General features: G+C 55.6%; 1 protein-coding gene across 1 annotated transcript; it reads right to left on the bottom strand.

Moving 5' to 3' along the window:
• Positions 1-4266: 4266 nt before the first annotated feature.
• LOC132809041 (class II histocompatibility antigen, B-L beta chain-like) lies at positions 4267-23607 on the bottom strand. Its single transcript, XM_060822415.1, has 6 exons — positions 23413-23607; positions 15188-15460; positions 12364-12645; positions 11028-11139; positions 10860-10934; positions 4267-4472 (listed from the first exon to the last, which is right to left on the bottom strand). Exons 1-5 carry the CDS (start codon positions 23468-23470, stop codon positions 10895-10897), a joined length of 765 nt encoding a protein of 254 aa, XP_060678398.1. The 5' UTR covers positions 23471-23607; the 3' UTR covers positions 4267-4472; positions 10860-10894.
• Between the last annotated feature and the right edge of the window lie 659 nt (positions 23608-24266).

Below are 24266 nucleotides of genomic sequence, written 5' to 3'. Positions count from 1 at the left end.
CACACTCACACCACACACCCCACCACAACACACATACACACACACACTCACATCCCACACCCTACACCCCCCACAGCGGGAGGGTCAGTGCTGAGGGAGGGGGTGCTGTGGGAGGGTTAGTGCTGAGGGAGAGGGAGATGTGGGAGGGTCAGTGCTGAGGGAGTGGGGGCTGTGGGAGGGTCAGTGCTGAGGGAGCGGAGGCTGTGGGAGGGTCAGCGCTGAGGGAGCGGGTGCTGTGGGAGGGTCAGAGCTAAGGGAGCGGGTGCTGTGGGAGGGTCAGCGCTGAGGGAGCGGGGGCTGTGGGAGGGTCAGTGCTGAGGGAGGGTCAGTGCTGAGGGAGTGGGTGCTGAGGGAGGGTCAGTGCTGAGTGAGCGGGCTCTGTGGGAGGGTCAGTGCTGAGGGAGCGGGGGCTGTGGGAGGGTCAGTGCTGAGGGAGCGGGCGCTGTGGGAGGGTCAGTGCTGAGGGAGCGGGCGCTGTGGGAGGGTCAGTGCTGAGGGAGCGGGTGTGTGGGAGGGTCAGTGCTGAGGGAGCGGGTGCTGTGGGAGCGTCAGTGCTGAGGGAGCGGGTGCTGTGGGAGGGTCAGTGCTGAGGGAGTGGGCGCTGTGGGAGGGTCAGTGCTGAGGGAGTGGGCGCTGTGGGAGGGTCAGAGAGAGAGAGAGACTGGAAACCCGCCAGGGGTCCTGTTTTTGATGTCTGTGTCCTTTATACAGAATTCCCTTTGTATCCGGGGATTGATGAAAGGAACACAGAATGGCAGGCGTGGGAGAGAGTCTCGGAAAAGGGAATTAAACTCTCTCCAGCCCCCGAGGCTATCAGACAGTAACTCACTCATCAGGCCTTCCCTCTATCGAGGGGCTGGAGCAGGGGGCTGAGATAGGGAGGGGGTGTAGGGGCTGGAAGAGGGGATGGCGATTGTTGACCCTCCAAGTGGGTGGCACTCCCTCAGCACTGACCCTCCAACTGAGCAGCACTCCCTCAGCACAGACCCTCCCTCAGCGCCCGCTCCCTCAGCACTGACCCTCCCTCAGACCCCACTCCCTCAGCACTGACCGTCCCTCAGCGCCCGCTCCCTCAGCACTGACCCTCCCACAGCGCCCGCTCCCTCAGCACTGACCGTCCCTCAGCGCCCGCTCCCTCAGCACTGACCCTCCCACAGCGCCCGCTCCCTCAGCACTGACCCTCCCACAGCACCCGCTCCCTCAGCACTGACCCTCCCACAGCGCCCGCTCCCTCAGCACTGACCCTCCCACAGCGCCCGCTCCCTCAGCACTGACCCTCCCACAGTGCCCGCTCCCTCAGCACTGACCCTCCCACAGCGCCCGCTCCCTCAGCACTGACCCTCCCACAGCCCCCGCTCCCTCAGCACTGACCCTCCCACAGCGCCCGCTCCCTCAGCACTGACCCTCCCACAGCCCCGCTCCCTCAGCACTGACCCTCCCACAGCCCCCGCTCCCTCAGCACTGACCCTCCCACAGCACCCGCTCCCTCAGCACTGACCCTCCCACAGCGCCCGCTCCCTCAGCACTGACCCTCCCACAGTGCCCGCTCCCTCAGCACTGACCCTCCCACAGCGCCCGCTCCCTCAGCACTGACCCTCCCACAGCCCCCGCTCCCTCAGCACTGACCCTCCCACAGCCCCCGCTCCCTCAGCACTGACCCTCCCACAGCACCCACTCCCTCAGCACTGACTCATTTATTTCCAAGTCAGCAAATGGAGTCGAGGAGCATTTGCACCGTCCCTCACCCTCACCCCCTGCCGCTGGAGGACCCAGCACAGCTGCTCGAGCTCCCCTGCTCAGCACCCTCCCTCACCCTCACCCCCTGCCGCTGGAGGACCCAGCACAGCTGCTCGAGCTCCCCTGCTCAGCACCCTCCCTCACCCTCACCCCCTGCTGCTGGAGGACCCAGCACAGCTGCTTGAGCACTCCTGTTCAGCACCCTCCCTCACCATCGCCCCCTGCTGCTTCATGGCCCTTTACAATCCTTCGGCTCCAAGAGCAAGTCAGGGACTAGGAATTTGCAGCGAGTAATTTCCCTCATGACTTTCCTCTCAAAGGCTGTCCCACCATCAACAAGGCACAAGTCAGATGGGTGAGGGAATTGTCCTCATTTGCCTGGACAGTGTGGTTCTGACAGCACTCGAGAAGCTCTACACCATTTAGCCCAACACCCCCACCTCCACCGTGCTTGATCGACAGGCTAACGCCCACCATCAACACTCCTCCCTCAATCGCCAATGCACAGCGGCAGCTGGGCTCATTAGGAATGCTCGGCTGAGTTCCAACACCCCCCCGAGGTAGCCGGGATCATTAGGAATGTTCGGCTGAGCCCCAACACTCCCCCCACCCCCGAGGTAGCTGGGCTCATTAGGAATGCTCGGCTGAGCTCCAACACTCCCTCCCTCCTACCCGCAAGGTAGCTGGGCTCATTAGGAATGCTTGGCTGAGCTCCAACACAGGGGCAGCAGTGTGTGCCGTCCATGAGACGCACTGTGGTGACTCGCCAAGGCCTCTCTGATCAGGCCCGAGGGGCTGAATGGCTACGCCTGCTGTTCCTTCTGTTCTGGTGTCAGTTGTGAGCTGTTTAGACTGACAAAGGTGTGGACGTGTCCTGATCTGTGCCTCTGTGACCATGGGGCTGTTTGCTCCCTCAGTTATAAATCCTCACGGATCTGCAGTTTGTCCCAGTCTGTTTTACATGGGCCAGTTGAATGTCCCAGCTCACCGAACTGTCAGACACAGGGTGTGAGACAGTACACGGGTTAGGGAAGGGTGGAAACGTTCAGATCACAGCTGACTCTGTGTGGCCTCAGAGTCGTCAACTCCATCGACCTCCCCTTTCATTGATCTAGCCTCCAACATCTCTCAGGGGTAGAGCATTTCAAATGTGCAGGTTAGGGTGGATTGGCCGTGCTAAATTGTCCCCGTAGTCCCCAGGGATGTGCGGGTTAGGGTGGATTGGCCGTGCTAAATTGTCCCCGTAGTGCCCAGAGATGTGCAGGTTAGGGTGGATTGGCCGTGCTAAATTGTCCCGTAGTGCCCAGGGATGTGCAGGTTAGGGTGGGATTGGCCGTGCTAAATTGTCCCGTAGTGCCCAGGGATGTGCAGGTTAGGGTGGGATTGGCCGTGCTAAATTGTCCCCGTAGTGCCCAGGGATGTGCAGGTTAGGGTGGGATTGGCCGTGCTAAATTGTCCCGTAGTGCCCAGGGATGTGCAGGTTAGGGTGGGATTGGCCGTGCTAAATTGTCCCCGTAGTGCCCAGGGATGTGCAGGTTAGGGTGGATTGGCCGTGCTAAATTGTCCCGTAGTGCCCAGGGATGTGCAGGTTAGGGTGGGATTGGCCGTGCTAAATTGTCCCCGTAGTGCCCAGGGATGTGCAGGTTAGGGTGGGATTGGCCGTGCTAAATTGTCCCCGTAGTGCCCAGGGATGTGCAGGTTAGGGTGGGATTGGCCGTGCTAAATTGTCCCCGTAGTGCCCAGGGATGTGCAGGTTAGGGTGGGATTGGCCGTGCTAAATTGTCCCCGTAGTGCCCAGGGATGTGCAGGTTAGGGTGGGATTGGCCGTGCTAAATTGTCCCGTAGTGCCCAGGGATGTGCAGGTTAGGGTGGGATTGGCCGTGCTAAATTGTCCCCGTAGTGCCCAGGGATGTGCAGGTTAGGGTGGATTGGCCGTGCTAAATTGTCCCCGTAGTGCCCAGGGATGTGCAGGTTAGGGTGGGATTGGCCATGCTAAATTGTCCCCGTAGTGCCCAGGGATGTGCAGGTTAGGGTGGATTAGTCAGGGGTAAATGTAGGATAATAGGGTAGGTGAATGGGTCTGAGTGGGTGACTCTATGGAGGGTCGGTATGGACCTGCTGGGCCGAAGGGCCTGTTTCTACACTGGCGGGTTTCTGTGAATGTATTTTGGCTCTCTCTGTCTCTCTCTCTCTCTCCTCCTGTCTCTCTCTCTCACACTTTCTCTCTCTCTTTCCCTGTCTCTCTATCTCTCTGTACTCTCACACTCATTCACACACACTCTCTCTCTGTCTGTCTCTCATTCCCTGTCTCTCTCTATTCTCTCACTCACTCATTCACTCTCTCTCTGTCTCTCTCTCTGGGTGATGTTGGTAATAAGTATCTGATGTGTGACCACATTTACCCTGGGGGTGTGTGTGACAGGATAGGAGCCAAATGAGGGGACAGAGAATGAGAGTTTATTATCGTGCCAAGTGAGTATCCCAGAACGTTCACATCAGACAGTTTATAATGACCAAGGAACTATAAGCAAACTTCAAATACCGTTTACTAATCAGTTCTATGAGATCTACAATCGATTTCCCCTTTGGCTTTATGCTGAGGTATGCTGTTGCCTAACAACAGGCCCTGAACCATCGTTGGTTAATGGTAGATTCTCCACTCTGTTAAACGGGACTAAGCCGAACCATCCTCCTGATGCCATCAGTCGCTCTCTCTCCTCCCAACGTGGACAGATCTACAGTGAACATGGATGGGAAAGGTGTCATTTTGGAGAATACTCTCACCATCAAACTGTAGTTACGGTCAAGTGAACCGATCCGTGTCATTGCTGCTCTAGAACTGAACATTACCCAGGCTTTTCTACAGAGTAAGGCTCCCTCTACACTGTCCCCCCACCATCAAACACTCCCAGGGACAGCATGGGGTTAGATACAGAGTAAAGCTCCCTCTGCACTGTCCCCCCATCAAACACTCCTAGGGACAGGGACAGCACGGGGTTAGATACAGAGTAAAGCTCTCTCTACACTGTCCCCCATCAAACACTCCCAGGGACAGGGACAGCACGGAGTTAGATACAGAGTAAAGCTCTCTCTACACTGTCCCCCATCAAACACTCCCAGGGACAGGGGTAGTACGGGGTTAAATACAGAGTAAAGCTCCCTCTACACTGTCCCCCATCAAACACTCCCAGGGACAGGGACAGCACGGAGTTAGATACAGAGTAAAGCTCTCTCTACACTGTCCCCCATCAAACACTCCCAGGGACAGGGGTAGTACGGGGTTAAATACAGAGTAAAGCTCCCTCTACACTGTCCCCCATCAAACACTCCCAGGGACAGGGACAGCACGGAGTTAGATACAGAGTAAAGCTCTCTCTACACTGTCCCCCATCAAACACTCCCAGGGACAGGGGTAGTACGGGGTTAAATACAGAGTAAAGCTCCCTCTACACTGTCCTCACATCAAACACTGCCAGGGACAGGGGTAGTACGGGGTTAAATACAGAGTAAAGCTCCCTCTACACTGTCCCCCATCACACACTTCCAGGGAGAGGGACAGCACGGGGTTAGATACAGAGTAAAGCTCCCTCTACGCCATCTCCATCTAGGACAGGGACAGAACGGGGTTAGATACAGAGTAAAGCTTCCTCTACACTATCTCCATCCAAGACAGGGACAGCATGGGGTTAGATACAGAGTAAAGCTCCCTCTACACTGTCCCCAATCTCACACTCCCAGGGACAGGGACAGCACGGGGTTAGATACAGAGTAAAGCTCCCTCTGCACTGTCCCCCCATCAAACACTCCCAGGGCAGGGACAGCACGGGGTTAGCTACAGAGTAAAGCTCCCTCTACACTGTCCCCCATCACACACTCCCAGGGAGAGGGACAGCACAGGGTTAGATACAGAGTAAAGCTCCCTCTACGCCATCTCCATCCAGGACAGGGACAGCACGGGGTTAGATACAGAGTAAAGCTCCCTCTACGCCATCTCCATCCAGGACAGGGACAGGGTTCCCTCCTGTTCCCCAGCGCCGGACTGGAAGGTGGAGTCTGTCCGGGCCTGGGTCTGGGAATTTAGGACTGGGAACAGAACCACCGACCCTGACATTCCCATGTGGCTGAGGGCACAGAGTGAAACCACCCTCTACTGGACGGTTCCCCCCCTCCCCATCTCCGCGGAGACAGGGGGAGACAGAGAGACGGGGGAGACAGGGGGAGACAGAGACGGGGAGACATGGAGACAGGGAGATGGGGGAGACAGAGAGACTGGGAGAGACAGAGAGACAGGGGGAGACAAGGGGAGACAAGGGGAGACAGGGGGAGACAGAGAGACTGGGAGAGACAGAGAGACGGGGGAGACAAGGGGAGACAGGGGGAGACAGAGAGACAGAGGGAGACAAGGGGAGACAGGGAGAGACAGAGAGACTGGGAGAGACAGAGAGACAGGGGGAGACAAGGGGAGACAGGGGAGACAGGGGGAGACAGAGAGACTGGGAGAGACAGAGAGACGGGGGAGACAAGGGGAGACAGGGGGAGACAGAGAGACAGGGGGAGACAGAGAAACAGGGGGAGACAGAGAGACAGGGGGAGTCAAGGGGAGACAGGGGGAGACAGAGAGACAGGGGGAGACAGAGAGACAGGGGGAGACAGAGAGACGGGGAGACAAGAGGAGACGGGGAGACAGGGGGAGACAGAGAGACGGGGGAGACAGAGAGACGGGGGGAGACAGAGAGACGGGGGGAGACAGAGAGACAGGGAGAGACAGGGGGAGACAGGGAGTGACAGGGAGTGACAGGGGGGGACAGGGGGAGACAGGGGGGGACAGGGGGGGACAGGGGGAGACAGGGGGAGACAGGGGGAGACAGGGGGAGACAGGGGGAGACAGGGGGAGACAGGGGGAGACAGGTGGAATCCCTGATGAAGGGCTCATGCCCGAAACATCGAATCTCTTGCTCCTTGGATGCTGCCTGACCTGCTGCGCTTTTCCAGCACCACATTTTCCGCTCTGATCTCCAGCATCTGCAGCCCTCACTCTTGTGTCGTTGCCTGGTTCGGGGTTCGCACCCCCCCCGGTGGGGGGGGTGGGGGGGGCAGCTGAGAGGACTCTCTCTCCCGCTGCCCCCTCCGGGGCAGACATTGACACCGCACGCCGGCACCCCATCGACCCCCACGTACCCCCTCCCTCTGCCCTCTGAGCGCGCAGTCTGTCACACCCACACTGTGCGACAGTTACCCCCCCCACCTCCCCCCACCCCCCTGAACAGTGTGAGCGGACCCTTTCCCATCTGAACGTCTCTCTCCATGGTTCCAGATCGCTGCTGGGACCTTGTCTATTACCCAGCATTCCTCTGTTCCAGCGCGCGGTTTGAATTCCATGTTCACTTTGTGGTGTGCGCTGGTGTACAGTTTGTGCAGGAACACTGTCTCCATTTCACTGCATCAGATATACATCGTGGAAATGAGAAATAAAAGGCTACTCTAATCTGTCTCTCTCTGTCTCGGCCTCTCTCTCTCTCTCTCTCTGTCTTTCTGTCACTTTCTCTCTCTGTCTCTCTGGTCTATGTCTCTCTCTTTCTCTGTCTCCCCCTGTCTCCCCATCTCCCCCTGTCTCTCTGTGTCTCTGTCTCTCTGTCTCCCCCATCTCCCTGTCTCCATGTCTCCCCATCTCTGTCTCCCTCTGTCTCCCCCCGTCTCCCCCATCTGTCTCCCTGTCTCCCCCCGTCTCTCTGTCTTCCCCGTCTTTCTGTCTCCCCCTGTCTCCCCATATCTCTGTGTCTCTGTCTCTCTGTCTCCCCATCTCTGTCTCCCCTGTCTCCCCCATCTCTGTCTCCCCTGTCTCCCCCGTCTCCCCATCTCCCTCTATCTCTCTGTGTCTCTGTCTCTCTGTCTCCATGTCTCCCCATCTCTGTCTCCCTCTGTCTCCCTGTCTCCCCCATCTCTGTCTCCCTGTCTCCCCCTATCTCTCTGTGTCTCTGTCTCCCCCATCTCCCTGTCTCCCCATCTCTGTCTCCCCCATCTCTGTCTCCCTGTCTCCCCCGTCTCTCTGTCTCCCCCTGTCTCCCCATCTCCCCCTATCTCTCTGTGTCTCTGTCTCCCCCATCTCCCTGTCTCCCCATCTCTGTCTCCCTGTCTCCCCCCGTCTCTCTGTCTCCCCCCGTCTCTCTGTCTCTCCCCATATCTCTGTCGCCCCCTGTCTGCCCCTGTCTCCCCCTGTGTCTCCCTGTCTCTCTGCCTCCCTGTCTCCCCCCGTCTCTCTGTCTCTCCCTGTATCTCTGTCGTCCCCCCTGTCTCACTGTCTCCCCCTGTCTGTCCCTGTCTCCCTTTCTCCCCCTGTCTCCCCCGTCTCTCTGTCTCTCTGTCTCTCTCTGTCTCTCCCGTCTCTCCCTGTCTCCCCCTGTCTCTCCCCCTCTCCCCTTGTCTCTCTGTCTCCTCCTGTCTCCCTCTGTCTCTCTGTCTCCCCCTGTTGGATATATCAGTTTTATGCCCTTTTGCTATGAATCCTGTGATATATTGAACACACCTAGATTCCTGTTCGGTCTTTCATCTTTTAGAACGGGTTACAGGTTTCGGTTCATTAAATCCCAGAACTTAGAAGTCACATTCTTGAGATAATTTAAGGCTTTATAAAAAGGGCCATCTCAGCTGAGAATACACATGCAAGGTGTGAGGTTAGAGTCTGGCTAGATTCCAATCTCGAGTCAGACCGGTTCTCTTCCCAATGCAGGAATTTAGAAACTGGCACATGGACGGACTGCCCGCGATTGTCAGCTTTTGGAACAAGATAGAATATATCTGCAAGTTACCCCAAAGACTCAGATATGTCTGTGTGTACTTCAGAGAGAGTGTGTGTCTGTGTGTCTGTGTGTACTTCAGAGAGTGTGTGTGTGTCTGTGTGTGTGTGTACACATCAGAAAGAGTGTGTGTGTACTTCAGAGAGTGTGTGTGTGTCTGTGTGTACTTCAGAGAGTGTGTGTGTGTACTTCAGAGAGTGTGTGTGTGTGTACTTCAGAGAGTGTGTGTGTGTGTCTGTGTGTACTTCAGAGCGTGTGTGTGTGTGTCTGTGTGTACAGAGAGTGTGTGTGTCTGTGTGCACAGAGAGTGTGTGTGTGTGTGTCTGTGTGTACTTCAGAGAGTGTGTGTGTGTGTCTGTGTGTACCTCAGAGAGTGTGTGTGTGTCTGTGTGTACATCAGAGAGTGTGTGTGTCTGTGCGTACATCAGAGTGTGTGCGTGTGTGTGTGTACATCAGAGAGTGTGTGTGTCTGTGCGTACATCAGAGAGTGTGTGCGTGTGTGTGTGTGTCTGTGTGTACTTCAGAGAGTGTGTGTGTGTCTATGTGTACATCAGAGAGTGTGTGTGTCTGTGCGTACATCAGAGAGTGTGTGTCTGTGTGTCTGTGTGTACAGAGAGTGTGTGTGTCTGTGCGTACATCAGAGAGTGTGTGTGTGTCTGTGTGTACTTCAGAGAGTGTGTGTGTGTGTCTGTGTGTACAGAGAGTGTGTGTGTGTCTGTGTGCACAGAGAGTGTGTGTGTGTGTCTGTGTGTACTTCAGAGAGTGTGTGTGTGTCTGTGTGTACCTCAGAGAGTGTGTGTGTGTCTGTGTGTACATCAGAGAGTGTGTGTGTCTGTGCGTACATCAGAGAGTGTGTGCGTGTGTGTGTGTGTCTGTGTGTACTTCAGAGAGTGTGTGTGTGTCTATGTGTACATCAGAGAGTGTGTGTGTCTGTGCGTACATCAGAGAGTGTGTGTCTGTGTGTCTGTGTGTACAGAGAGTGTGTGTGTCTGTGCGTACATCAGAGAGTGTGTGTGTGTCTGTGTGTACTTCAGAGAGTGTGTGCGTGTGTGTGTCTGTGTGTACTTCAGAGAGTGTGTGTGTGTGTCTGTGCGTACATCAGAGAGTGTGTGCGTGTCTGTGTGTACTTCAGAGAGTGTGTGTGTGTGTGTCTGTGCGTACATCAGAGAGTGTGTGCGTGTCTGTGTGTACTTCAGAGAGTGTGTATGTGTCTGTGTGTACTTCAGAGAGTGTGTGCGTGTCTGTGTGTACTTCAGAGAGTGTGTGTGTGTGTGTGTCTGTGCGTACATCAGAGAGTGTGTGCGTGTCTGTGTGTTCTTCAGAGAGTGTGTGTGTGTCTGTGTGTACTTCAGAGAGTGTGTGTGTGTCTGTGCGTACATCAGAGAGTGTGTGTGTGTCTGTGCGTACATCAGAGAGTGTGTGTGTCTATGTGTACATCAGAGAGTGTGCGTGTCTGTGTGTACTTCAGAGAGTGTGTGTCTGTGTGTACAGAGAGTGTGTGTGTCTGTGCGTACATCAGAGAGTGTGTGTGTGTCTGTGTGTACTTCAGAGAGTGTGTGTGTGTGTCTGTGCGTACATCAGAGAGTGTGTGTGTGTCTATGTGTACATCAGAGAGTGTGTGTCTGTGCGTACATCAGAGAGTGTGTGCGTGTCTGTGCGTACATCAGAGAGTGTGTGCGTGTCTGTGTGTACTTCAGAGAGTGTGTGCGTGTGTGTGTGTCTGTGCGTACATCAGAGAGTGTGTGCGTGTCTGTGTGTACTTCAGAGAGTGTGTGTGTGTGTCTGTGTGTACTTCAGAGAGTGTGTGCGTGTCTGTGTGTACTTCAGAGAGTGTGTGTGTGTGTGTCTGTGCGTACATCAGAGAGTGTGTGTGTGTCTGTGTGTACTTCAGAGAGTGTGTGCGTGTCTGTGTGTACTTCAGAGAGTGTGTGTGTGTCTGTGCGTACATCAGAGAGTGTGTATTTGTGTCTGTGTGTACATCAGAGAGTGTGTATTTGTGTCTGTGTGTACATCAGAGAGTGTGTGTGTGTCTGTGTGTACATCAGAGTGTGTGTGTGTCTGTGCGTACATCAGAGAGTGTGTGTGTGTCTGTGCTCACTTCAGAGTGTGTGTGTGTGTCTGTGTGTACATCAGAGTATGTGTGTGTGTCTGTGCGTACATCAGAGAGTGTGTATATGTCTGTGCGTACATCAGAGAGAGTGTGTATGTCTGAGAGAGGGAGAGAGAGGGAGGGAGTGAGTGGGTGTGTGTGTGTGTGCGTGAGAGAGAGGGAGAGAGTTTAACCTCAGTGTGAATTAACCCATTCCCAGGGGATTGAACCTCACTGACCTTTCTCAGGGCTCCTTCCAGTCTCGGACACAGAGTTATTCCTTCCCGGACTGCCTTGGGGAGGTCTGACCCTGTCTGTAAAAAGGGAAATGGCAGTGAGCGTTCTGGGGGACTCAGACAGAAAGGGTTTGGAAAAGGGGGGAATGGGGGGAAACAACAGATACTCACCGAGCGCGGATCTTCACAACCAGGGAGAGACCGATCACAAATCCGACAGCTCCCACGATGACACCGACAGCACAGACAATAGTCCCGGTGTGAAGCTGTCTAGGAGGGGGATCTGTGTAAAGGGGCAGACAGTGGCCTGATGCTGTGTGACCAGTATTTACAGGGGGGGGGTCCCAGGGAGGGGGGAGTGGGTCAGTATTTACGGGGGGGGGTCCCAGGGAGGGGGGAGTGGGTCAGTATTTACAGGGGGTGTTCCAGGGAGGGGGGAGTGGGTCACTATTTACAGGGGGGGGTCCCAGGGAGGGGGGAGTGGGTCAGTATTTACGGGGGGGGGGTCCCAGGGAGGAGGGAGTGGGTCAGTATTTACAGGGGGGGTCCCAGGGAGGGGTGGAGTGGGTCAGTATTTACAGGGGGGTCCCAGGGAAGGGGGAGTGGGTCAGTATTTACAGGGGGGGTGTCCCAGGGAGGGGGGGGTGGGTCAGTATTTACGGGGGGGGGTCCCAGGGAGGGGGGAGTGGGTCAGTATTTACAGGGGGTGTTCCAGGGAGGGGGGAGTGGGTCACTATTTACAGGGGGGGGTCCCAGGGAGGGGGAGTGGGTCAGTATTTACGGGGGGGGGTCCCAGGGAGGAGGGAGTGGGTCAGTATTTACAGGGGGGGGTCCCAGGGAGGGGTGGAGTGGGTCAGTATTTACAGGGGGGTCCCAGGGAAGGGGGAGTGGGTCAGTATTTACAGGGGGGGTGTCCCAGGGAGGGGGGAGTGGGTCAGTATTTACAGGGGGGTCCCAGGGAAGGGGGAGTGGGTCAGTATTTACAGGAGGGGGTCCCAGGGAGGGGGGAGTGGGTCAGTATTTACAGGAGGGGGTCCCAGGGAGGGGGGAGTGTGTCAGTATTTACAGGGGGGTCCCAGGGAGGGAGGAGTGTCTCAGTATTTACAGGGGGGGTCCCGGGAGTGGGGGGGGGGGGGGGGAGTGTGTCAGTATTTACAGGAGGGGTCCCAGGGAGGGGGCAGTGGGTCAGTATTTATAGGAGGGGGGGGTCCCAGGGAGGAGGGAGTGGGTCAGTATTTACAGGGGGTGTTCCAGGGAGGGGGGAGTGTGTCAGTATTTACAGGGGGGGTCCCAGGGAGGGGGGAGTGGGTCAGTATTTACAGGAGGGGGGGTCCCAGGGAGGGGGGAGTGTGTCAGTATTTACAGGAGGGGGGTCCCAGGGAGGGGGGAGTGTGTCAGTATTTACAGGGACGGGGGTCCCCATTGTGGGGATGTGACAGGGCCCCAGTAAACCCTCTGCATGTTCGGGATCAGGGCAGCCCGTGCTAACCCCCCGGGTCTAACTTACCCAGAGATTCAGTCAGAGGCTGCGGGAGACTGATGTGATTCACCCGGCAGCTGTAAGTGTCCCCATGGCGCCGCTCCATTCGGATATACTTCAGGATGTTAAATGTCCAGTCTGGTTCCACCACCAACTGCGATGAGTTGACCTGACCCACAAACGGCCTCCCGTTGATCAGGAAGCTGACCTCAATCTCGAAGGGGTAGAATTTCTCGGCGTAACAGTACAGGATGTCTGCCTGTCCCGGGCTGCGGTTTCCCTTGGTGTAGACGTGCAGGACGGGTTTCTCTGGGGGAGGACCATGAGTGTGAAGATTCTCTACTGTGTGAAAACAGGCCCTTCGGCCCAACACGCCCACACCGACCCTCCGAAGAGTAACCCACCCCTCCCTGGGCACTACGGGGACAATTTAGCACGGCCAATCCCACCCTAACCTGCACATCCCTGGACACTACAGGGACAATTTAGCACGGCCAATCCCACCCTAACCTGCACATCCCTGGACACTACAGGGACAATTTAGCACGGCCAATCCACCCTAACCTGCACATCCCTGGGCACTACGGGGACAATTTAGCACGGCCGATCCACCCTAACCTGCACATCCCTGGGCACTACGGGACAATTTAGCACGGCCGATCCACCCTAACCTGCACATCCCTGGGCACTACGGGGACAATTTAGCACGGCCGATCCACCCTAACCTGCACATCCCTGGGCACTACGGGGACAATTTAGCACGGCCAATCCACCCTAACCTGCACATCCCTGGGCACTACAGGGACAATTTAGCACGGCCAATCCCACCCTAACCTGCACATCCCTGGGCACTACAGGGACAATTTAGCACGGCCAATCCCACCCTAACCTGCACATCCCTGGGCACTACAGGGACAATTTAGCACGGCCAATCCACCCTAACCTGCACATCCCTGGGCACTACAGGGACAATTTAGCACGGCCAATCCCACCCTAACCTGCACATCCCTGGGCACTACGGGGACAATTTAGCACGGCCAATCCCACCCTAACCTGCACATCCCTGGACACTACAGGGACAATTTAGCACGGCCGATCCACCCTAACCTGCACATCCCTGGGCACTACGGGGGACAATTTAGCATGGCCAATCCACCCTAACCTGCACATCCCTGGGCACTACAGGGACAATTTAGCACGGCCAATCCCACCCTAACCTGCACATCTATGGACTGTGGGATGAAACCGGAGCACCCGGAGGAAACCCATGCAGACACAGGGAGAGAATGTGCAAACACCACACAGATAGTTGCCCGAGGGTGTAGACGTGTTCCGGGCTGACCACGCCAGACAGGCAAAGGCTGGTCAGAGGTTACCAGGCTCTTTAAGAAACGGATAAAAGGTGGGGAATGACCGCCAAAGTGCGCTCTCACCCGTGTGCGCAAGGTTTGGTTCATTCACCCAATCTCACAGCGACCTACCTTCTGGGAAAAGGGCCACAATTCACAGTTTGAGATCACAGGAGGCCATTCCGCCCATCGGGTCAACACACTCTGTTCAGTAAGATCGTGACTGGACAGATCGTCATCAACGCTTACCACTCCCCCCTCGATTCCCCCTTCCTGACTAAACCCCCCAGCCTGGAATATAACCCCTGGATTCCCCCTTCCTGATTAAACCCCTCGGCCTGGAATATAACTCCTCGATTCCCCCTTCCTGACTAAACCCCTCGGCCTGGAATATAACCCCTCGATTCCCCCTTCCCGACTAAACCCCTCGGCCTGGAATATAACCCCTCGATTCCCCCTTCCCGACTAAACCCCTCGGCCTGGAATATAACCCCTCGATTCCCCCTTCCCGACTAAACCCCTCGGCCTGGAATATAACCCCTCGATTCCCCCTTCCCGATTAAACCCCTCGGCCTGGAATATAACCCCTCGATTCCCCCTTCCCGATTAAACCCCTCGGCCTGGAATATAACCCCTCGATTCCCCCTTCCCGATTAAACCCCTCGGCCTGGAATATAACCCCTCGATTCCCCCTTCCCGATTAAACCCCTCGGCCTGGAATATAACCCCTCGATTCCCCTTCCCGATTAAACCCCTCGGCCTGGAATATAACCCCTCGATTCCCCCTTCCCGATTAAACCCCTCGGCCTGGAATATAACCCCTCGATTCCCCCTTCCCGATTAAACCCCTCGGCCTGGAATATAACCCCTCGATTCCCCCTTCCTGTTTAAACCCCTCAGCCTTGACTATAACTATTCGATTCCCCCTTCCTGATTAAACCCCTCGGCCTGGAATATAACCCCTCGATTCCCCCTTCCTGATTAAACCCCTCGGCCTGGAATATAACCCCTCGATTCCCCCTTCCTGTTTAAACCACTCGGCCTGGAATATAACCCCTCGATTCCCCCTTCCTGATTAAACCCCTCGGCCTGGAATATAACCCCTCGATTCCCCCTTCCTGATTAAACCCCTCGGCCTGGAATATAACCCCTCGATTCCCCCTTCCTGATTAAACGTCTGACCCTCGAGCGACCTGGACAGTGCTCTGAGGTAAGGAATCCCACAGATTCCCTCCCATGGGAGAGTGGGGAAATTCCTCCCCCTCTCTGTGAGGGAGACCCTACTCCGAGATGGTGACCCTCTGGGTCTGAGATTCTCCCACACGACGTGGCGGGTGGTGGGTGGGTGGGGGGAGACTACCTCTCCTCACCTCACCCCCCGTCAACTCCCCCTTGTCTGTTTCTAGTTGTCCTCAGCTCCGATGGGTACGGACCCCACCCGACTCACCCTCCCAATCGCTCAGTCCCTCTGCCGCGCCTCGTGCGTTAACAGCGAGACTCACTGCTCGCGATGGGCGTGCCGTTTGTCAGGTTTATCATTTCCTCGGTGACGACCTGCAGCCGAGCTGAGAAATCGCGGGCCCGCTCCGTGTAAAAGGTCACTTCGTCCCGCCCGAGTTCCTTTAGCCCGTCCGTCACCCGCCCGTTCACGACGAAGAGCCGCGTGTTGAAGTCAAAGAACAGGAAGGGGACGGAGTTGACGTTGAAGATGTCCACGTTACGTTTGGAGTCCCGCGTGTAACTGTAGTACAGGCTGGCCGAGACACTCTCCAGGTCTGGGGGTGGAGGGGGGAGAGAACATGGCACACTGGCGTTTGTAACACGGACTAGGACGGATCTCCAAAACGTTGACCCGGGCTACCCCACATGCTAATTATTGCTCTGTCACTTTATACGCCCCTAAGAGGCAGTGCACGCTGAGGACCTCTCTCTCTCTCTCTCACCTCCCCTCTATCCATCCTGCCAATCCCCTGCCCTGGTTCCACGGGCGAACATTCACCCCGCGGATGTGTTGCTATCCCTCTGCGCAATCCGCACTTACTCCCACACGTGTCGTTCACGTGTACCCGAGGACAGTGACAAGGTGTGTTTTGTGAGCAACACTTGCAGATCACAGCAACATATCTACCCATTCCCGATTAAACCCTTCGACCTGGGATATAACCCCTCGATTCCCCCTTCCTGACTAAACCCCTCGGCCTGGAATATAACCCCTCGATTCCCTCTTCCTGATTAAACCCCTCGGCCTGGTATATAACCCCTCGATTCCCCCTTCCTGATTAAACCCCTCGGCCTGGAATATAACCCCTCGATTCCCCCTTCCTGATTAAACCCCTCGGCCTGGAATATAACCCCTCGATTCCTCTGTCTATGCCGACCAGATATCCCTTGGCCTCTCCCTGTAGCTCAAACCCTCAACAGCCATTCCTGAACCCTTTCACAATATCCTTCCTGGAGCAAGATGACAAGAATTGACCCAGTATTCCAGAAAAACTGACAGATGGAGTTTAATTCAGATAAACGCGAGGGGCTGCATTTTGGGAAAGCAAATCTTAGCAGGACTTATCCACTTAATGGTAAGGTCCTGGGGAGTGTTGCTGAACACAGAGACCTTGGAGTGCAGGTTCATAGCTCCTTGAAAGTGGAGTCGCAGGTAGATAGGATAGTGAAGGCAGCGTTTGGTACGCTTTCCTTTATTGGTCAGAGTATTGAGTACAGGAGTTGGGAGGTCATGTTGCGGCTGTACAGGACATTGGTTAGGCCACTGTTGGAATATTGTCCTTGTCTATAGACCTTGTCTATTTACCCTATCCGTGCCCCCCTCATGATTTTATACACCTCTGGGTGGTCACCTCTGTTTTGGACACAATTTCGTTGAAGGAAGGATGAGGCCGTAAGACGTAGGAGCAGAAATTAGGCCATTCAGCCCATTAAACCCACTGACACGTTTCTCAACCCTATTCACCTTGGAACCCTTGACAATCAGGACCCGATCTATCTCCCTCTCAAATACTCTCAATGAGCTGGAACCCCACGGCGTTCTGTGCCAGTGAATTCTGATCAAAAGGAAGGATTCCTTACTTCTGTTGTCAACGTTAGAGGCTTGGAGAGAGTTCAAAGGGATTGGAATGATCTTGGGGACGAGGGATCCCGGGCAAGATTAGACAGAAAGATGAGACTGGAGTGGAGCAGATGAAGAGGTCACCTCGTTGAACAATTTTGAGAAAGCAAAAGAAGGATATTCTGTTGTCATTAGTTAGTAACCGGGGGGAGGGGGGAGCAGGAGGATTGACGTTTCGGGCGTTAGCCCTTCATCAGGAATGAGGCCGGGAGGTGGGGAGATAAATGGGAAGGGGGGGGTGGGGTGGAATTGGGGAGGGGAAGGTGGCTGAGAGTGCAAGAGGTGGGGGGGAAGGGTGAGAGGTCAGAGGGAAGGATGGAGCGGATTAGTTGGGAAGGGAGACGGGACAGGCCATGAGGGCAGTGCCAAGGTGGAAGGCTGATTAGATTCCCTGCAGTACGGAAGCAGGCCGTTCGGCCCAACCTGTCCACACCGACCCCTCCGGAGAGTAATCCACCCAGACCCATTCCCCAACACACACCCCTGATTAATGCACTTAACACGACGGGGACAATTTAGCACGGCCAATCCCACCCTAACCTGTACATCCCTGGGCACTACGGGGACAATTTAGCACGGCCAATCCACCCTAACCTGTACATCCCTGGGCACTACAGGGACAATTTAGCACGGCCAATCCCACCCTAACCTGTACATCCCTGGGCACTACGGGGACAATTTAGCACGGCCAATCCACCCTAACCTGTACATCCCTGGGCACTACAGGGACAATTTAGCACGGCCAATCCCACCCTAACCCGCACATCCCTGGGCACGACGGGGACAATTTAGCACGGCCAATCCACCCTAACCTGCACATCCCTGGGCACTACGGGGACAATTTAGCACGGCCAATCCCACCCTAACCTGCACATCCCTGGGCACTACGGGGACAATTTAGCACGGCCAATCCCACCCTAACCTGCACATCACTGGGCACTACGGGGACAATTTAGCACGGCCAATCCCACCCTAACCTGCACATCCCTGGGCACTACGGGGACAATTTAGCACGGCCAATCCACCCTAACCTGCACATCCCTGGGCACTACGGGGACAATTTAGCACGGCCAATCCACCCTAACCTGCACATCCCTGGGCACTACGGGGACAATTTAGCACGGCCAATCCCACCCTAACCTGCACATCCCTGGGCACTACGGGGACAATTTAGCACGGCCAATCCCACCCTAACCTGCACATCCCTGGGCACTACGGGGACAATTTAGCACGGCCAATCCCACCCTAACCTGCACATCCCTGGGCACTACGGGGACAATTTAGCACGGCCAATCCCACCCTAACCTGCACATCCCTGGGCACTACGGGGACAATTTAGCACGGCCAATCCCACCCTAACCTGCACATCCCTGGGCACTACGGGGACAATTTAGCACGGTCAATTCCACCCTAACCTGCACATCCCTGGGCACTATGGGGACAATTTAGCACGGCCAATCCCACCCTAACCTGCACATCCCTGGGCACTACGGGGACAATTTAGCATGGCCAATCCCACCCTAACCTGCACATCCCTGGGCACTACGGGGACAATTTAGCATGGCCAATCCACCCTAACCTGCACATCCCCGGGCACTACGGGGACAATTTAGCACGGCCAATCCACCCTAACCTGTACATCCCTGGGCACTACGGGGACAATTTAGCACGGTCAATTCCACCCTAACCTGCACATCCCTGGGCACTACGGGGACAATTTAGCACGGCCAATCTACCCTAACCTGCACATCCCTGGGCACTATGGGACAATTTAGCACGGTCAATTCCACCCTAACCTGCACATCCCCGGGCACTACGGGGACAATTTAGCACGGCCAATCCACCCTAACCTGCACATCCCCGGGCACTACGGGGATAATTTAGCACGGCCAATCCCACCCTAACCTGCACATCCCTGGGCACTACGGGGACAATTTAGCACGGCCAATTTAGCACAGCCAATCCCACCCTAACCTGCACATCCCTGGGCACTACGGGGACAATTTAGCACGGCCAATCCACCCTAACCTGCACATCCCTGGGCACTACGGGGACAATTTAGCACGGCCAATCCACCCTAACCTGTACACCCCTGGGCACTACGGGGACAATTTAGCACGGCCAATCCACCCTAACCTGTACACCCCTGGGCACTACGGGGACAATTTAGCGCGGCCAATCCACCCCAACCTGCACATCCCTGGGCACTACGGGGACAATTTAGCACTGCCAATCCACTCCAACCTGCACATCCCTGGGCACTACGGGGACAATTTAGCACGGCTAATCCACTCAAACCTGCACATCCCTGGGCACTACGGGGACAATTTAGCACGGCCAATCCACTCCAACCTGCACATCCCTGGGCACTACGGGGACAATTTAGCACGGCCAATCCACCCTAACCTGTACATCCCTGGGCACTACGGGGACAATTTAGCACGGCCAATCCACCCTAACCTGCACATCCCTGGACACTACGGGGATAGTTTAGCACGGCCAATCCACCCTAACCTGCACATTCCTGGGCACTACGGGGACAATTTAGCACGGCCAATCCACCCTAACCTGCACATCCCTGGGCACGACGGGGACAATTTAGCACGGCCAATCCACCCCAACCTGCACATCCCTGGGCACTACGGGGACAATTTAGCACGGCCAATCCACCCTAACCTGCACATCCCTGGGCACTACGGGGACAATTTAGCACCGCCAATCCACTCCAACCTGCACATCCCTGGGCACTACGGGGACAATTTAGCACGGCCAATCCACCCAAACCTGCACATCCCTGGGCACTACGGGGACAATTTAGCACGGCCAATCCCACCCTAACCTGAACATCCCTGGGCACTACGGGGACAATTTAGCACGTCCAATCCACCCTAACCTGTACATCCCTGGGCACTACAGGGACAATTTAGCACGGCCAATCCCACCCTAACCTGCACATTCCTGGGCACTACGGGATAATTTAGCACGGCCAATCCCACCCTAACCTGCACATCCCTGGGCTCTACGGGGACAATTTAGCACGGCCAATCCACCCTAACCTGCACATCCCTGGACTGTGGGAGGAAACCGGAGCACCCGGAGGAAACCCAAGCAGACAGACGGGGAGAATGTGCAAACTCCACACAGACAATCGCCTGAACCCGAGTGTCTGGCGCTACGAGGCAGTAGTGCTAACCACTGAGCCACCGTGGATAATGTGGGGAGGGGGGGCAGGGGGAAATGAGGAAACTGGTTTAAATCCACATCGCTCCTGAGCGGTTGGAGGGTCTCAAGGCGGGAGATGAGGCGCTCCTCCTCCAAGTGTCGAGTGGTGAGGGCTTGGCGATGGAGGAGGTCCTCGTTTCAAGTCTGTCTGTGAGCTCTTGCTAATGTTTGGTCTCTCACACAGTAGAAAGTGAGGTCTGCAGATGCTGGAGATCAGAGCTGAAAAATGTTCAAAGTTTGTGCGAAGATTTGTAGCTCGGGTGCTCGTTGTTGTGGTTCTGTTCGCCGAGCTGGAAGTTTTTGTTGCAAACGTTTCATCCCCTGGCTAGGCGACATCATCAGTGCTTGGGAACCTCCTGCGAAGCGCTTCTTTGATGTTTCTTCCGGTATTTATAGTGGTCTGTCCTTGCCGCTTCTGGGTGTCAGTTTCAGCTGTCCGCTGTAGTGGTTGGTATATTGGGTCCAGGTCGATGTGTTTGTTTTTCTCATTCCTAGACATGATAGTACAGAGAACACCGAACGGAGAATTCACCACAAGGGTACACAGGAAAGCAACACACACAGACCAAGTCCTAAACTATGAAAGTAACCACCCCAACACACACAAACGAAGCTGCATCAGGACACTATTCAAAAGGGCCACAACACACTGCAGTACACCAGAACTGCGAAAAGAGGAAGAGGAACACCTATACAAGGTATTCGCCAAAAACGGATACCCACGCAACTTTATCAACAGATGCCTAAGAGATAGACCACATAACGAGGACATGCCACAACCCAAAGGACCAGCCACACTACTATATATCAGGAGCGTTTCAGAACTGACAGCCAGACTACTGCGACCCTTAGGACTCATAACGGCACACAAACCAACAGCCACTCTCAGACAACAACTCACTAGAACGAAGGACCCGATACCCAACATGAGCAAAACTAATGTAGTGTACAAAATACCATGCAAGGACTGCACAAAACACTATATAGGACAAACAGGAAGACAGCTAACAATCCGCATACATGAACATCAACTAGCCACGAAACGACACGACCAGCTATCCCTAGTAGCCACACACTCAGACAACAAGCAACATGAATTCGACTGGGACAACACTACTATCATAGGGCAAGCCAGACAGAGAACAGCCAGGGAATTCCTAGAGGCATGGCATTCATCCACAAACTCCATCAACAAACACATCGACCTGGACCCAATATACCAACCACTACAGCGGACAGCTGAAACTGACACCCGGAAGCGGCAAGGACAGACCACTATAAATGCCGGAAGAAACATCAAAGAAGCGCTTCGCAGGAGGCTCCAGAGCACTGATGATGTCTCCTAGCCAGGGGACGAAACGTTTGCAACAAAAACTTCCAGCTCGGCGAACAGAACCTGAAAAAGGTGTTGCTGGAAAAGCGCAGCAGGTCAGGCAGCCTCCAAGGAGCAGGAGAATCGACCTCTCGGGCCCGAGCACACTCTCCTCATTCCTGAAGAAGGGCTCATGGCCCGAAACATCGACTCTCCTGCTCCTCGGAGGCTGCCTGACCTGCTGCGCTTTTCCAGCAACACCTTTTCGGCTCTCACACCTCTCGTCAGACAAGGAGACAGCTTGCTGTCATAACCTGACCCTTGCTTGCAACGTGCCGGGGCTCATAAATGTGGCCATTGTCCACGTTACCCTCCGCAGAGGGCAAGAGGACGTGGAGAGACTGGACAAGGGAACAAAACTGACAGGCAAAAACAGGCAGCGGTCAAGATCAGAAGAAATCTTTAAAACAGGGACACAGTAACTCTCAGCTGGGGGCCCTGAATTATTCACAAACTCGGGGAATAACTCCTGCTCAGGGTGAATTCGGTGGTACAGAGGTCTTGGACTGGGGTGCACAAGGTCAGATATCACACGACACCCAGGGAATAGTCCGACAGGTTTATTTGGAGGCACTAGCTTTCAGAGTGCTGCCCTTTCGGGCACACCGTTGGTATGCCGACAGACGCCCGCACACTCGCTTTTACACACCCACATGCAAACACTCTCGCACACACACACACAGACACACTCGCCCACGCACACTCAAGTGTGCACATACACACTCGCACACGAACATACACACTCGCACACACAGACACACTCACCTGTGCAGGGTCAAGACTAGAGTGGTGCTGGAAAAGCACAGTAGTTCAGGGAGCATCCACGCACACAGACACATCTCACGCACACACAGACACACTCGCCCATGCACACACTCACGTGTGCACACACACATACACACTCGCCCGCACACACAAACACACGTGCACACACACATACACACTCACCCGCACACAAACACACTCACATGCACAGACACATACACACTCACTTGCACACAAACAAACGCACTCACGTGTGCACACACACAGACACACTCGCCTGTGCACACACTCACGTGGGCACACACACATACACACTCGCCTGCGCACACAAACACACTCACGTGTGCGCACACACATAGACACACTTGCACACACATACTCACCCGCACATACAAACACATGCACTCACACATACACACTCGCCTGCACACAAATGCAGACACACATGTGCATGCACACACACACACACCCGCGCATACAGACACGCTCGCCCATGCACATACACACACACTCGCCCGCGCGCGCACACACACACACTCGCCCGTGCGCACACACACACACTCACCCGTACACACTAACACCCGCACGCACACTGACAGGCACGTGCAAACACACACAAACTGTGACTCTCCCCTGTTCGCGTTGAGCGCAAACCGGGCTCTGATCCAATCTGGAGTCACCTTCCCCGGAATTCCCCCCGTGCCCCGAGACGGGATGACCATTCCGATTCCGGGATGACCCTCCCAAACCACACAGCAAGAGTCCAGTTGTCGAGCTGACCTCTCGCACTCAGCGCATCGACACAGAGAGTGGGTGGGCCGTGGTTGGTTTGGCTTGAGCTGGAAAAGCTGAGGTGGGGGGGGATTCTGATGGAGCTGTCGAACATCCTGAGGGAAGAATCCTTTCCTCCTTGTCAAGGGGGCAGTAACCGGCAGGGGGCTTTCTGATGGAGTTGTCGAACATCCTGAGGGAAGAATCCTTTCCTCCTTGTCAAGGGGGCAGTAACCGAGGAGTGGGAGGGGTGGGGGCAGTGTTTGGAGGGGGGGGGGAATGACCAAAATCCAGGGACTGCTGGGACTGACTGAATTAAAGGGGGTTTCGGAACCTTCAAGGCATTTAGGATATACGTCCGACATAGACACACAGCTCCAAGCCAAGGGCAGGGAAATGGCAGGTGGGGGGAGAGAACAGAGGGCTGGCACGGGCAGGAGGGGCCGAAAGGCCTGTTTATAAACTCCGTGACTCACCGATCTGCGCCCTCACACTGGTCGCCAGGGTGAGGAGGATGATCCCGCAGAGTTCCATGGTGGATGTGTGTGTGTTGTGTGGGTCTCTCTCTCTCTCTCCCCCCACACGGTGCGATGACAATCAGGGAGTCACTCAGAGACAGATCAATGAGCTTCAAGCTTCACTGACGCTGTGATTCAGCGTTGTAACTGGATCTCAGCACCAACACCCACAGCAGCTCCCCACCCCCCCACCCCGTGTATCCATCAGCACGCTCATTTTCCAACCGTGGTTAATTTTTACAACCTGAATTACCGTCACCCCACACTCGGACAAACAGGTCCTGCAGGAAGTAAGTGAATTTGAAAACACTGGGAGGATTTCGCAAAGTTGTTCGCCGCACCCTGGGGGGGGGGGAAATCTCAGAGTTACACAATGTGGGGGGGGGGTGTGGGGGGAGATCTGACTGAGGCGGTCTTAGGGGGAAGAGGGAGAAAGCCCGTTCCCATTGGTGGAAGCATTGAGAGTCAACGGGGGGAGGTCCAGGGGGGGACCGACACAAGGCTAAATGGGGAGGCGTTGGGGTGCAGGGGGTGGGGTGATGAAGGATTGGTGGGGTTCGGCGTGAAGGGGATGGGGGAGCATTATGGGAATTACGGCCAGGCGCGGAGTCCTGGACTCGAAGAGCAGAAACTTCCGGAGAAATTCAGCCAGGACAGTGGTGGGAGAGGGGGGGGAAGAGATAGATAGATAGATAGAGAGAGAGAGAGAGAGAACGAAAATAGGGTGTTAGCATATCACATCCCAGGACACTGCCATGGATGTGCAGGTTAGGGTGGGATTGGCCGTGCTAAATTGTCCCCGTAGTGCCCAG

Source organism: Hemiscyllium ocellatum, unplaced genomic scaffold (assembly GCF_020745735.1).
Source record: "Hemiscyllium ocellatum isolate sHemOce1 unplaced genomic scaffold, sHemOce1.pat.X.cur. R, whole genome shotgun sequence".
Classification (NCBI taxonomy): Eukaryota; Metazoa; Chordata; class Chondrichthyes; order Orectolobiformes; family Hemiscylliidae; genus Hemiscyllium; species Hemiscyllium ocellatum.
The sequence above is the reverse complement of the archived record's forward strand: the minus strand, read 5'-3'. Positions and strand labels throughout refer to the sequence as shown.